The sequence below is a fragment of the Pocillopora damicornis genome, chromosome 9 (genome assembly GCF_964200805.1).
Source record: "Pocillopora damicornis chromosome 9, jaPocDami1.2, whole genome shotgun sequence".
In the NCBI taxonomy this organism is placed as follows: domain Eukaryota; kingdom Metazoa; phylum Cnidaria; class Anthozoa; order Scleractinia; family Pocilloporidae; genus Pocillopora; species Pocillopora damicornis.
In genome coordinates this window covers 1,299,755-1,314,648 of record NC_142678.1, presented here as the reverse complement: position 1 = coordinate 1,314,648, position 14,894 = coordinate 1,299,755, and the positions used below count along the sequence as shown (strand labels likewise).

The 14,894-nt window shown below is 37.5% G+C and overlaps 1 protein-coding gene across 1 annotated transcript in view; it reads right to left on the bottom strand.

The window, feature by feature from the left end:
* LOC113685695 (uncharacterized) overlaps positions 1-14,303 on the bottom strand; it is a 51,507-nt gene extending 37,204 nt beyond the window's left edge. Inside the window, exons 1-9 of the mRNA XM_089181677.1 lie at positions 13,869-14,303; positions 11,514-11,669; positions 8,629-8,660; positions 7,909-7,947; positions 7,385-7,438; positions 6,266-6,400; positions 6,021-6,095; positions 1,077-1,121; positions 182-235 (exon numbers count right to left, since the gene is read on the bottom strand). Of these exons, the coding sequence (XP_089037803.1) occupies positions 182-235; positions 1,077-1,121; positions 6,021-6,095; positions 6,266-6,400; positions 7,385-7,438; positions 7,909-7,947; positions 8,629-8,660; positions 11,514-11,669; positions 13,869-13,941 (663 nt within the window). The 5' untranslated portion in view covers positions 13,942-14,303. The remainder of the gene's footprint in view (positions 1-181; positions 236-1,076; positions 1,122-6,020; positions 6,096-6,265; positions 6,401-7,384; positions 7,439-7,908; positions 7,948-8,628; positions 8,661-11,513; positions 11,670-13,868) is intronic.
* Between the last annotated feature and the right edge of the window lie 591 nt (positions 14,304-14,894).

Genomic DNA, 14,894 nt, shown 5'->3' with positions numbered 1-14,894 from the left:
AAGCTAGGTTACAAACTAAGGCTTCTGTACCTCTGGAATTGTAATAATAACCAGGGCTGGCTGGCTGGCCACAAAGGAAACCACTAGATACCCTTACCAACCACCTTTCATTTAAGTGAGGAAGCATGCAACAAAAGATATTGGTGAATAGGCACAGCAGTATCAAAGCAGTTGAGCATACCGCTGTTCCAGGAGAACCAATGGCACCTGTTGCTCCTGGTTCTCCTTGTGCACCCTGCAAGAAAAATTATTTCAATTAATTAACTTACAATTTATGGACAACTTAAAATGGGGCCTGTGACAAAAGGAATCGCATCTTTCATCATTCAACAACCAGGCTCAAATTCACCCCATGCATTTGACATTGCTTATCTAGCTTGCAAGTTACATTTGTCACTCACAAAGCCAGTTATGATGTGGCCAAGCTTGCTAACACATTCCTCACAGCCAGAGTATTCAATAAATTTAACCTTAAGTGGCAGCCAATGTTATAAAAGGCAGCTGGGCCTTAAGGCAAAACCCAAATATGAGAGCCTTTTCACAGGCTGAATAGACAGCAGTGAGAAGTCTTACAGGTTGAGGTACACCTGTAACTGGCTTTTATTGAGACAGGCCCCAAACAGCTCAGTGGTAGAAGATGAAAGTTCAGAGAAGGTAAAGTTGTGAGATTCAATTCTCCTGAGAAGTAAGAGAATTCTTTTACTTTCCTTCACTTTTGACCAGAAAATCCTAATATATTTCTTCCATTTTCAAATGTTTGTAGCACCCTGTAGGAAGCAACTATACTATTTGAAGTGATTTCAGGAAGAAATTGAGAATAAGCACTCTCAAGATAGCCAATCAGAACAAGAATAAACATCACAAGGAGGCAACCAGAACTCCAAATAAAAAATTAACCAGTTAAATGCAGGAAAATGCAAATGAAAAATTCCTCCTTTAAAGATGGCATGGGCCTCCACAACCTATCATAGAGCTTCAAGAAGCAAAACTAATACTATCCTGAATTACTTCCTACACTTAACAGAGAGCATCTGTATAATTAAATAATTTTCATTAGACTAGGTTATTACTCATACATCAGGTCCTCTAGGTCCTGGATTTCCTGCCTCTCCAATAGCACCCTACAAACAGACAAAGAAAACACACAAATCAGTCATTACTACATAACAATTCTAAACAAACAACTACAGAAACATTTCAAGAGCTAGTTATGTCAGCCTTGATCTTCCACACAAGCAAAGCAAAATGAGAACAAGCACACACACAGAATTCAAGAACTCTAGGTTCACTCTTCTTTTCTGAATAACATCAAGTCTTACTTTTCTATTTCTGGATGTGTTTTATTGATACAGAGGCTGCCCTTGCGAACTGAATTCCCAGTTTTCTGGGAATTCCTAGGAATTCCTAGGAATTCCTAGGAATTCTCAAAAATTCCCAATTATGCAAATGACCCTTGCAAACTGAATTCCCAGTTTTCTGGGAATTTCTGGGAATTCCTAGGAATTCTCAAAAATTCCCAACTATGCAAATTAACTCTGATTTAAAAAGCTTGGAATTACTGGGAATTTCTGGGAAAGGAAGACTCCAGTTTTGTGAGGACTTGGAATCCCCAGGAATTCCTAGGAATTCTCAGCTTTACAAACTACCTATAATTTAAGAAGTGTGGAATTTCTGGGAATTGAATTTGAGGCAATTTTAATACCCTGAGGTCCACATAAATTCTAAGAAATTCTCAATACCTTGAATGTGAAGGTTTTAAGAAAAAGAGTAATTTCAGAGGCTTAAAACTTTGGCTCAATAAAGGGTATGCTCTACAAAACTTACCAAGAGATATACATACATGTACATGTTTATAACTTAAAGATCATGAAATTTATTACTCAAACTAAGTTTTAGTAAATCTTTACATTAATATGGATTTTCTCATGAACCAGCTGTCAGTTATGTTAAATGGAAATTGCCAACTTCCACAATAATTAACAATAATTACATTGTTATCTTACTTCCCTAACCTACATTACTGGTTGCCTTTGTAAGAAAACCTTGGAACAGTCAAGCTCAGTTGCCTCAAACGCTGTCAGAGACTTTTTGTTGACAATACTTTTAGTAGAAATTTCATGCCTTAGACAAACAAATTCAACACCTAATTAATCTTTCTTTTTTCATGATTGTTGTTGCTACTTTTTTTTCAGTTTTTTGCTCTATTTTCATGACTAATTGCTGTAATTTGTTTTGCTGTTTTTATTCTTACATCACATTTTTGTAAGAGTTCCAATACTTGTGGATCATCCACACACTTTGCAAACATTTGGCATGCAGACAAGACAGAGGTAGTCAATGTACCCTTTGAGGAAAAACACCTTTTATATGACGTCTTCAATTTACTTTATTTGAAACTCTGATCTGAAAATATTTGTCAACAAGACTTGTTGGTAGTGAGAAGTACCAACCAAGTTTCCTTTCATAACTTAATTTCTTAAATGTCCCAATCACTGGATCTCCCAAAAACATCTTTTTATTTTTGGTGCAAATTACAAGTCCTTTATATAAAAATGAAAAGTGCTAGTCATACTTCAATAATAACAGCTCTTAAGTTTACTTGTTGTTCTTCTCTGTCTGTCAGCTATCAACAAAATTGTTTTATACTTCGGGCAGTGCATAACTATTTGTGGACCAGAGTTCCAACGCACCTCTGTAATCGCATATAGCTACTCCTGTCTCTTGTACAAATGTTTCTCCTTTGTAAGACGCACTCTACTCTGTTGTCAATACTGCTTTAAGTTCAGTGGAAACGACTGACTGAGGAATCGAGATGGCGGTGTTGGAACGTGTTGCTGAACGCTTGCTACGGTCAAGCTTTGTAGATTTAGGTACTGGTACACTGCGATCATCTATGTATCTCTTACACTTCCGAATGTGGTATCCTTCTTTTATAAATATGAGGGTAATAGACGATTTGTAGTCGCATTTAAAACTGTGATTGGCTTGTGACATTTCTCACCTTTGCCATTAACACAACTCAAGTGAGTTTCGAGTCTTTGTTTCCTCGACAACTTTCGGCCACAAATCGTGCATTTGTAATACGATCGATTCTTGTCGATTATTTCTACATAGAGTGAGCTCACATCTTTACTTATATCACCAAGCTATCCATCTTCTAGAAGCAGAGAACCGGTCGGAGAAGTTAGAATAAAGTTGTGCGCTTCTCTTAACACTGCAATCGGCAAGCCAGCGGATTCACTTTGCTAGCCAATGACAAGTCCTAAAAGATCCACGTGATCATGCCCGTGATCGGAAACAAAGAAGACTCCATTTGGCGCTCATCTTTGAATGTACTTTTCATCGGTTGATCGCTTTTCTCAACTATTTTGCTTAATATAACATTTCTAAAGATAGCTTTTATTGTGGTTCAATGGGAAAACGAGAATAGCGTGAGTGTTGTAAAAGAGAAGAAAGTCTTTGGCGCCGTGGAGTTAAAAGAAGGGACAACAGTTGACATATGGACCGATACAAACAAGGGTCGAGTGGCCATCTGTAAAGCTACGATTTTGAAAGTTTGTGGTGAGTAAAAATTGCGATATTCGTTGTGATCAAAATCTTATAAAAGAATAGATGTAGCGGGTTGAATTAAGCTTACATAACGCTCGGCGCAACTGAAACTAGAATAATTCTGAGAATCGAATCGGTCACTTGCATGCCGCAGTTTCTTAAATGCTTTACAATGAAATAAACCTATCAGTAAGGTTTCAAGATTCCTCTAGTCACGTTTGGGAACATTCAAGATTCATAACAAACCTTAGTACATAAAGAAGCCCTCCTTGGTAAAAACAAAATAATGTATTCAGCCCTTTTTTAGTAAAATCCATGAGAGAGATGTACTAACTCCATAACAGAGATTTCTCAATTTGAGAATCCAATGAATGCCCTTTTCCTCATAGCCATCTTAAAAGCCTGGTCTGAGCTTTAAACATACATATTTTAATATAATATTTTTTTTCAAATTCAGATGTCAAGGAATCCAGATACAAAATGGTCAAGGTTCTTGTTGACAACCTCATTCAAGGCCGACTCATTGTGAGCCCAGGAAAAAAAATACAAACAGTGTAAACAGCAGCTAAGTTTGCAGTTTAGGATAACTTCATTCTAATTTATTGTTACAGTTACAACAAGATTTTAATCAAAAAATCAATTTTATTTGTCTGTAATTAGCCCCTTCACTCCCAAGAATATAACTATATAAATATATATATTTATAAATATATTTTTAAAAGTTTTAGCCAGAGATCGTTTTTTAAATTTTACAAGATATATAAATATAAATTAAGATATTGTATTTTATGGAAAAGAATCAACAGATTTTATTCACAATTTGTGTCAAACCAAATTTAATGATTGATTAGAACTATTTTATATGAATAGCTGTAATTGAGGATTGATCCGTATGAAGTTTTCAAGAAAAGAAAAATAAATCAAATTCCATCCTAATATTACCACACATTGATGTTAATAATTAATCAAAAATATTTTACATGTAAGCCTTAATTAAGCTTCTAAATAAATTTCATTGAATACTTGAATTTTAGCTGGGTTTTTTTAATTTTAAGTATTTATTTTATATCATTAGCCTCAAATTTTTGCTTAAAATTCCCAGTAATTCTTAAGCATTCCTAAAAATTCCCAAAAATTCCCAGAAATTCCCAGAAATTCCTAGGAATTTTTTAGATTTACAGCTTTTCAGGGAAAGTCATTGGTTCTCTGAGTTGGAATTCCTAGGAATTCCTCGGAATTCCAAGTCCTGTTGGCTATAAACTTGGAATTTCTGGGAATTTCTGGGAATTTCTGGGAATTTCTAGGAATTTCTAGATTTTTAGAACCAGAGTTGTTATGGTTGGGAATTCCTAGGAATTCCTAGGAATTCTCAGTCCGAATTTACCGTGAAAATTCACACCTTTATTCCTAGGAATTCCAAAAGCCATTTCGCAAGGGTGATCCAGGATTTTTCTTTTTGCACAACTAAGGAATGGTATTATCAACTGAGTTGATAACATAAATTGGCCACCATTAGGAGTTTCAAAGCTGACATTTTGAGTGTTGGCCCTTTGTCAAAGGAAATGGAGGAATTGGGGGTAGTGTGTATGTTTATAGGCGGAAAAATTGGGGTTACACTATTGGTTGTAACAAGAAAAACATGAGTAAATTAGTTGAATGAAAAGTGTTTGTTGATACCATGGGGATTAAGAGAGCCAATTTGAAAAATAAATTTTTTTCATGAGTTTTGTGGCTTTCTGAACTTTCTAGATGAAGGAAAAGGCCACATATTGCAATATGTGGCATAGAATGATTAGGAAGATTAAAGTATCTTGTGACTGGTTTGGATGCATCTTTGTGACTTCTATGTTGCAAAGGTGTGCTCAGAATTGGTCACCATGACTGACCAATGATATAAACAAATTTACTGCATGATCTTAATTATATAAGAAAGCTGCAGGTCATCTTGAAGGGGGTGTGCTCCACCAGCACCTCTCCTCAAAGAGCTTTGACACACTCAATTCCATCTGCAATTATACCATTGATTACTACCTCAGACCCTTGCTTCGCACTTGCCTGATGTTGTTTATGACTGGTATCATTCCAAACAGTTAGAGCTTCACTCAGTCCTATTACTGCTACTGACATACATGTATTTAAGTTCACCCTTCCTCTCCTTGTTAAGGATACTACCTCTTCTTCTCCTCATCCAGGCTTTTCCACCCTAAACAACTGTGTCTGGTACAATCCCTGTTGTCAAGCCTTGTTCCAATCCTAACCCTTTGACCCTTAAGGGTGATTAATATCTAATTTTTCCAATATCCCCCCAAACTAACACATTAAAATTCTCCTTGTAAATTAACCCTTGGAATACAGTGTGGACAACATGCAAACTGATGTTAGGTTGTAAAGGGTTAACCTCTCTTTTTACTTTCCAACACCTCATCTCACAAGATATATGTACTGATCTAAAAAAAAATTGAATAACTTACACGGGCACCCTTGTCTCCTCTGATTTCCTGGATCCTAGTAGCTCCAGGGCCCTTTGAATCACTAGACAGGATGACCTGGTAGAACAAATTATTCATATTCACTAACAAGAAGCATAAAGCTGGTAACAAAATAACCATTTCACTCCCAGGATTAAACAAGAATAAACTCCTCCTTACAGAATCAATACATTTACAAGCAGAAAGGTGACAACATGCAACATCATCATTTAAAGGATTTTTCTCACATGTCCAATAGGACCTGCATCTGGTCCAGGAACTCCCGTAGGAGAAACATCAATTATAGGCCCAGGAGGACCTGGCGGCCCACGTGGTCCAGTCACACCAGGTTCTCCTTTTGGTCCATCAGCACCTGGCGCACCCTACAGAAGAACAACAATATAACACTGAAACACACATCGCATGTCAACTCTCACCAGTTCTCCATTAGTCTCCTGCATAGAGAGCAATTCTTCCATACAGTTTGCTAGGTCTAATTGCTGTGTTACAACAAATTTAAGGGTCAGCAATTTATCTGCAAATTAGGCTTCAGTCCCCTCACATCCCTATACAAATATTGAAATTTTTGCGCGAAAAAGATGGTAATGTTATGCAGTTTGTCATGCTATGATCGTTTCTTTGCTGCATCTCATGTACTCCTTCTATCCAAACCATCAGGTACATTTTGCATTGTCTTTGCCATTTGATGGTTTGCTTTGTGACCATAAGTATTGTTGTCAGTAGTTGGCCATAGTGTAATTTAAGTTGATCATGTTTCAGAAACCATCAAAATAAATTGTATGGTTTGAGTAACCATGTTGAAATTTGCCAGTGCGTTTGCTATATGCTTGATAAAACTAAAATCTAGATCTTCTCTCTTTAATAAAGGGGATTTAGTGTTAAGTTAGGTTTTACCTTAATAAAACAACTTGAAGGAATTAAGAATATTGCTAATCTGCACTAAATGATAAGGTATCACCTTCCTTACCTATATTTACCCCTAGCTATATATCAGATTTCTCTCTTAGTTCAAAAGCAATATACATTACAGGACTGTTTTTTTTTCTCACTCAGATTTATGGCCCTAATCCTCTTCACCCAAAAATGGGCCATATATTTGACCAAAAAAAAATCTTGGTCCATAACTTACGGTACAGACCTGAAAGTCACTTAGTAAAAGTTATATACTCCTTGGTGAAAGAGAGGCTTTGTGAGGGTAAAGTACCCTGCCCAAAAATAGAAAACAAGATGTATACAGGTCTCCAACCCAGACCTCCTCCACCATAGGCTTTTACACTTAAACTGTAAGCTATAGGCCACCATGTTCTGATGGGCAGGGGCATACTTTATTAAAGATAACATCTTACTGGTTCTCCACGGTTTCCACGAGGTCCGGCAAGTCCTGCAATTCCTTGATCACCCTTGAAATAAGATAAACATTTTGTCAATAACAGTCACTGACAACAGCACATGCACTCTCAAAATTCTTTACTACAGCCATCTCTTTGCTAACAGTTACTCTTGTTAATGGACAGCTTTACTTCCAGACACTTTTTTAAGTCCCTTTTTACCTCCAAACTCTGTCAAACTCTGTATTTACACATTCCCATAAGTATAGACACTCTCTCATAAGCAGATGCAGACACTTTTGAAAGTGAAATTGAATTTGCACCCTGCAAATTTGCACCCCCAATATTATTAACTGTTCACCAGTTCAAACAGAATTTTAGTTACCAGGAAAAAGAGGGGACAGGACACTTTGAGAAAACAGCATGATTTACTATGCGACCCAGGTGAGCACTTGGCTTGTCTTGGAAATGAAACTTTTAGTTAATTACCAACCATTTTTTCAAGTATCATTTCAACATTTTCCTGTTAAAAGTGAACTTACCCTGTCTCCTTTCTCTCCAGGATCTCCTGGTAGTCCAATCTGATAAAAAAAAAATCACAACTGGTGTGAAAATATTTTAATTGATGAACAACACTAATTTCTTAAGCTTAGCATTGATAAAGTGTGAAGATCAGCTACCAGCTACTGTTGGTAACATATAACCAACAGGCCACCAACAGGTTTCCAATTGGCCACATTCCTTGGAATTTTTAAAACAAAACATAGATGAGAAATTCAAAATTGTGGCAACCAAGGCAAATTTTCGCCATTTTAAAAGACAAATTTCATCAATTTACCCTGTGGTGAGGTCTTTCATTCCTTAAATGTGCTAGTTTCAAAAATATTTAAAAATACCAGACAAACTGCAAGTGCTCTGGCTAGTCAAAAACCTGTCCTTCATTGCATCAGTAGACCCATAGAAAAGTGTTAGCATTTCCAGTTTATTAACTTAAAGCAATAAACCACACTTTCTATTTCTGAGTTTGACATAATGGCCCACTTCAGATGTTGTGAGAAGACAAGAGAAGTTCGTATTTTACTTTCCTCAACCTTATGATGCACAAACTTCTCCTATATTTTAACTCTAACTTCCCACATGGATAACCACGCTGCCATGATCAAACCAATAGAAAGTGTGGTATTTCCCTTGATTTATCTATACTTTTTATCTATACTTTTTAACTAATTCCATGAGCTTCTCCTTCAAAATTCAAGCCTTACTTTCTGTGATGGTACTGGGTTTTCATCAGGGCCTATTGGAAAAAATAATTCATAACATCAGATATTATTTATTAAATTCTTATCTCCAGATAATACATTTCTGGTGTTCTTATTGGTTCACTCAACTCAGGTTATAGGCTCATATGTGACCTCTCACGCGAAAACGTTCCTTACGGTTTGCCGTTTTGAAACGGTAGCCGTTCGTAAGCCGTTCATCAGCCGTTCGAACGGGATGGGATGCCGTTCGAACGGCTTGAGCTATCCGTTCAAAAACAATTAGGAGCCGTTCGAATGGCTGGAGCTATCCGTTCAAAAAAAATTGGGAGCCGTTCGAACGGCTGGAGCTATCCGTTCAAAAAAAATTGGGAGCCGTTCGAACGGCTGGAGCTATCCGTTCCAAAAAAATTGGGAGCCGTTCGAACGGCTTGAGCTATCCGTTTAAAAAAAATTGGGAGCCGTTCGAACGGCTGGAGCTATACGTTTCAAAAAAGTTGTGAGCCGTTCGAACTGGATGTTCGTGGCGAACGGCTGGCGATATGTTTTGAAACCGTAGCTTACAATTCCTTTGGAAGGGATGTTTCGAGCCGTGATCCTGTCAAAGTTAATAGTCTTCGCACTGCGATCAGTCAAGAGTACATCGGACAGACTAAAGTTAGGTTGGTAAACACTTGAAGGTTCCTAATATAGCGTGTTTCCCCTCTGCAAGGAATTAAACTCTGCTCTGTTTAGATCATGCTTGCCAAACCAACAGTACTATCGCGTGGGAGAATAACAGTAACAACATTCAACACGAACTTTGTAAATATAAGCATTGTTTACAAATGCCTTCATGAATAATCACGGTTCTTTTTCTACACTCACATCAACGCAGCAGACAAAAATAATGGCACCCGCTTCTTTGTTAACTTAAAAGAATTGCTTGCACTCAAGGTAGCGAAAATTACTCGGCACATCGTAAAAATTGTCACTATAAATTGTGCCTGTTAGTTCCGAAGATACATGGTGGGGAAAGCGTCGCCTGTGTTCGGAAACGAGATGTTTACAAAGTCAATTAATGGCGTTACATTACGAATTCTGGAAATGGTTGCATGACAATTATTTTAAAAGAGAACGCAGACTATTACCGGCTTTTGTTTCTCCCCCGCGAAAACGAATTTGCTTTACTCTCAAAAGAGTTATTATTTTCAAAACAGGATTAGATTTATTCTAAGTTTTCTATCAGTTTTCAGATCTAAGCGGCGCGTGTCGCGTTTATCTTAATTACCGTCATTTCGTTCGAATGTTTTTGATCGGCCGTTCAACCGTTTACTTTGACCTTATCCGTTGAAAACTTCAGCCGTTCAGCCGGTCGAAATTTTCCTTCAGCCGTTCAGCCGTTCGACTTCAACCGTTCGAAACTTTTCTGAAGCCGTTCAGCCGTTCGACTTCAACCGTTCGAAATTTTCCTTTAGCCGTTCAACCGTTCGATTTCAACCGTTCGAAATTTTCCTTTAGCCGTTCAGCCGTTCGACTTCAACCGTTCGAAATTTTCCTTTAGCCGTTCAGCCGTTCGACTTCAACCGTTCGAAATTTTTCTGAAGCCGTTCAGCCGTTCACGGCATCCGTTTTAAACGGTTTCTCTATCCGTTTGTCATCCGTTCACATACCGTGCGTTCGACCGTTCGAACGGATACCGTAAGGAACGTTTTCGCGTGAGAGGTCACATATTCCAAGTCACCTTAATTTGAAATGCAACTATTGCAGAGCTGAAAAAGTTTTAAATATCCAATTGTACTAGTTGGATTCAAAATTGGTTAAAGTTACATGCCTTGTTGGCTATTTACCATCTCATATCCAGTGCATGTTTATAGAGTAATTGAAAATTATTACCTAGCATTAATGAAAACCAGAAGCTAGAGGGCCAGTCTTCTGCAACTCCTTAGAACCAACTTCAAAAGCATGAATTGCATGATTCAGAGTACTCCTAACATTAAGTGTTGAAAGTTATCCAGGATTGTTTTGTTTGTGTTACCTCTTAGTGTTAGTGTAGGTAATAGGATTGAACAGAGTCCTATTATAGTCTATTACAGTTTGTAAACATTTGAGTGATCAACAAAATTGAAAGAGTCCAATTTGCTAATTATGAGTGTGATCATAAACAGAATTAGACAATACAAAGTCCTGTTATTGCCAATTAATCCAAACTAAGACAAAATTTAAGAAACAAACTATTGGACTATTGGTTATTTTCCCTCTTTATAGGTAAACAACAGTCATCTTGGTAAAATGCACAACAACGGCGCATGCACGACACATACTGTTCAACCACACCATCCAACTACAATTTGAATGATGTGGACACTATCCTCTTCATGCTTAAATCAGGTAGGTGATAAACAACCATGTTCAAAATTGTTTTTTAATAATTTTATGACTCGTGAAAACTCACACCACCCTCTCACTCAGTTAGATTTAAAACTAAATTCAAAATGACACTATGGTGCAAATTGTGGATTCACTGTACAGAATATTATAAGAATGTACTGTGGCTGTATAAGAAATGACCCTATGATTCCAAAAAACAAAATTGTGCTGTTATAATTGATGCATCATACTTAACAATTAGTTCACCATATACAGGTCTCCCCAGACTCCTAAGACCATGCTAATGCCACAAAATTTGCATTGTGAATTGCCACATTTACTCATACTGTTCATGAAAAGCCCTGTAGGAAGAGATCTCAGCCCTTGTTTGTAAGTAGTAAACTGGAACATGAATCTGGAAAGGGGTGAGAACAATAAGCAGAAATGTTCCCTAAGAAAAGGAGGGTTAATTAGAACCTCTGCATTTGAAAAATGGTCCTGAAATGAAAAAAATTCTTTTCCAGTTAATTTTTTTCACTTACTCACGCAATCCAAAAAATTACAGCCAACATTACAACACATCATGCCTGGTGGGCATCCAGCGTCACTTCCCATAGCTCCTTCTCCTTGACAGAGGGAGTCCTCTTCTTCTTCCTCGGATGGACATTCTGCAGGTTCTTCAGTTGCTGGACAAGTAACTGTGTACAAAGAGGTGTAGATCATTAGTAAGGGATGATAGAATGTATTATACCAATAAATTCTCACAATTCCTTAACCCTTTAACCATCAAAATGTTAATGTTAATTCTCCCCACTAGATGCTACTACACATGTCCTTGCAAATCAGGTATAAGAAATTGGTGTTAGATCAGGATAATAACTTTACCTGATAAGTTTGAATGTTCCCATTACCTGTTTGCTAGATATATGTGTGGATATTTTAGGGAGAAGTTTCATGTGAGTCACTTCTAGAAGTTAAAAGGTTAATGTATCCCAATTCTCACACCAGGTCTTTCAAAGCACTCAAGTGCACTCGATCATATCTTTATCGCATGCTAGACTGCGCAATATAAGAAATAAATATTATCATTATTATTATTAAGCAGCCTATTTTTCACTACGAATGAGGAGGAAATTAGGAACAACGAGTAACAGCCAAACTAAGAAAATTTAGTCTTTGAAAATGACCTTATTTCCTCAAAAACTAGATAAGAGAGCATGTGAGAGGAAATTTTGTCAGTACTCTGTGGGACTTTTTCAGAAATTTTTAATTATTTCTCCAGAAAACCCCTGCCATCTCCATATCTGATGGCAGACTAAACAAAAACATTCTCCACTTTCCTCAGTTCAAAACTGAATCTAGCCCAGTTCAGTTATAGAATCCACATCGTTAACCTCGATATTTTGCGGAGAGATCGCGTGGGTAAAAATAGTCTTACTAAATGGGACAGTAATTTTCTTCACTTAGATCAATTATGATCCATTTTTTAAAAAAATTATAGAAAAATCTAATTACCGCGTGCACATCGGCGGAAAAATGAAAAAATTCACAACGTTTTTTGAGTGCTCAAATTATCCTTGCAGACAGTTACGATTAATAAAAAAAATGAATGACTTTTTTGTAAGTTACGGGGCGACCCTAACAAGAGCATTTCGAACAGCGATTCCCACAATAAAGCGCTTCTGAAGAACACAGTTTCGTTAACGAGTGTGGCGATTTTTTTAACGAAGGGAAATGAAAAAAAAGAGCGTAAGCTGCCTCTCCAAAAACAACACGGCAGTACTCTTTACCTCTCGCCACAAGACTCTCTTTGACACAACTCAGCTGACCCGAAGGTCATATGTTTCCAACAGGCGCAAAAAAGCATGCGCATGGTTCCATAGTTCAAAATGAATCACTACATTATCATAGCTAAACAATTAACAATTGACAAAGAAACATTTTCCGTTCGACTCATAAAACTGAATGATGAAGCAGCTTTTTTTCCAAAAATAATTATGGAGCGGAATTTGTCTCCATTGCGATCAAATCCTGAATGAATAAGCTCTTGTTATGTCACGCTTTCTCCGCTTAACAATAGTTCCAGATCCAGAGATATTTATGGTATGCATCATGAATCCTTTAAAATCAAATTTACCCACTCATTTTGAGGAGATTCATGGCTTTTACATGAGTTGTTTTCTTTACTCTAAAAGAATAAACTGAATCGAATGAAAGGTCATTCGAATAAAATACAAAATCTGTCGTCTTGAAAGTGTGACGAGCCAAGAGTTAACAAGTCATAAAGAGTTATTGTCTAAGTCACGACTTGCCACATAAAGTATAATTTTCGACGGGAGATCATTCAAATACATGAAAATTACTTTCCAAGATGAGCTTCTCTGTGGTTAAGTATTCCTTTTCAAATATAACCAGTCTAAAAACCGTACAGACCTCTATCTGATATCGCCAACAAAAGATTATCTTCACTATACAGTATCCGAATACCCAGAAGATAACTGTGTGGCGCTTTGAACAGAAACGTACTTCAAGAAAATACCTGTTTTTCGCCTAAGACGATACACGCGCTACAAACGTTTTTGTCAAGCGTGATGCATGGAGCTGAATTAGTAGTCTGATCGCCAACTGAAATACCAGTAGACTTCACAAAAACGCTTCGGTCTTGGGTTTCTCTGAAGAATTTCCCACCAAACCCACCAAACAGAGAATATGCATCTCAAAATCACACTGCCAGGCAAGTATGTATCTCTGGAAATGATCTGCTTATATCTTTGAGTTTTCTAACCTCGAAAAAAAGGGCGAAAAATAGAAGAGAAACGGAGAAGGCGAGGGATATAGACGACGCCTAACACAAAGAAACGCTTATTGTCCATTCGTGAAATAAAGGAGGTACTCACATTGCTGTGCTTGGACGCGAAATACCAAGAAAAGCAGGGAAGAAAATAGCACAATCGCTCGGGAACGGGCCATGCTTGTAGGCCACCTTCAAAGGTCCTTTTCAGTGCAAAATGCTAATAGCACTACACACCGGGTACAAGACCTGAATTCTACACAACCCCGCGCGACTGGAAAATTAAGATCGTGCAAAGATCGCTCTGTTGTGGAGTTGTATCAAATGTCATTTGACCGACCAATGAATAAAGACGATATTTGATAACAACAGGGCTTTCAGGGTTAGCCATGCAATCTTGCAGGAAATGTCTAGACTATAACGTAAGCAACATCAAGCTTTCTTTCGATTGAACCGTATAAGATTTGGACCTTTCAATTAAAAAGCCAACCTGGTAGGTATCTAACGAGAAATAAAACCTTCGTCATATAGAAACTTGTATGACCAGAGGGGGGCACTCTTGACAAAATATTTTCATTTCGCCACTCTATTCAGGATGAAAAAACTGTCAGGGATTGTTTAGAGAAGAGCCTCTCCCCTCATCCCCAAGTGGCATGAATCCCACAGTGGTGTCTGACGAAAGGGATTCACTTTTGGTGTAAAGAAAAACCCGCGGGGAGCTCCCTCATTCTACTTGTACAGGTACGATATGTGACGGCATACAGGGTACAGTTTTGGGGTTTTTGCATTACAGAACAGGCCTCTAAAATCCAAACCAGTTTCTAACCTGAAAGCCGAAAATAAACTTAATGGTCGCAGATTTTCCCACTGGCTTGGTGTGACGCGCAACTGACATTCGCACAAGTTCGAAAGTAGTTAAAAGGTAAAATTCTTCCCAGCAGAATTAGCTCAAATGCCGCATTTTTGTCATTTCTCTTTCTCTGTTACTAATTATTTGTAGAAAAGACGAAAAGACAAAGACGTGGAAACCCTCCAAAGGTTCCTTGAAAAACAATACCCGATTCAAAACTTTTTGAAAGGTTTCAATCTGTACTCGCTTTCAGCCTAAACGGCCAAATAGCCTCCCTGTTTC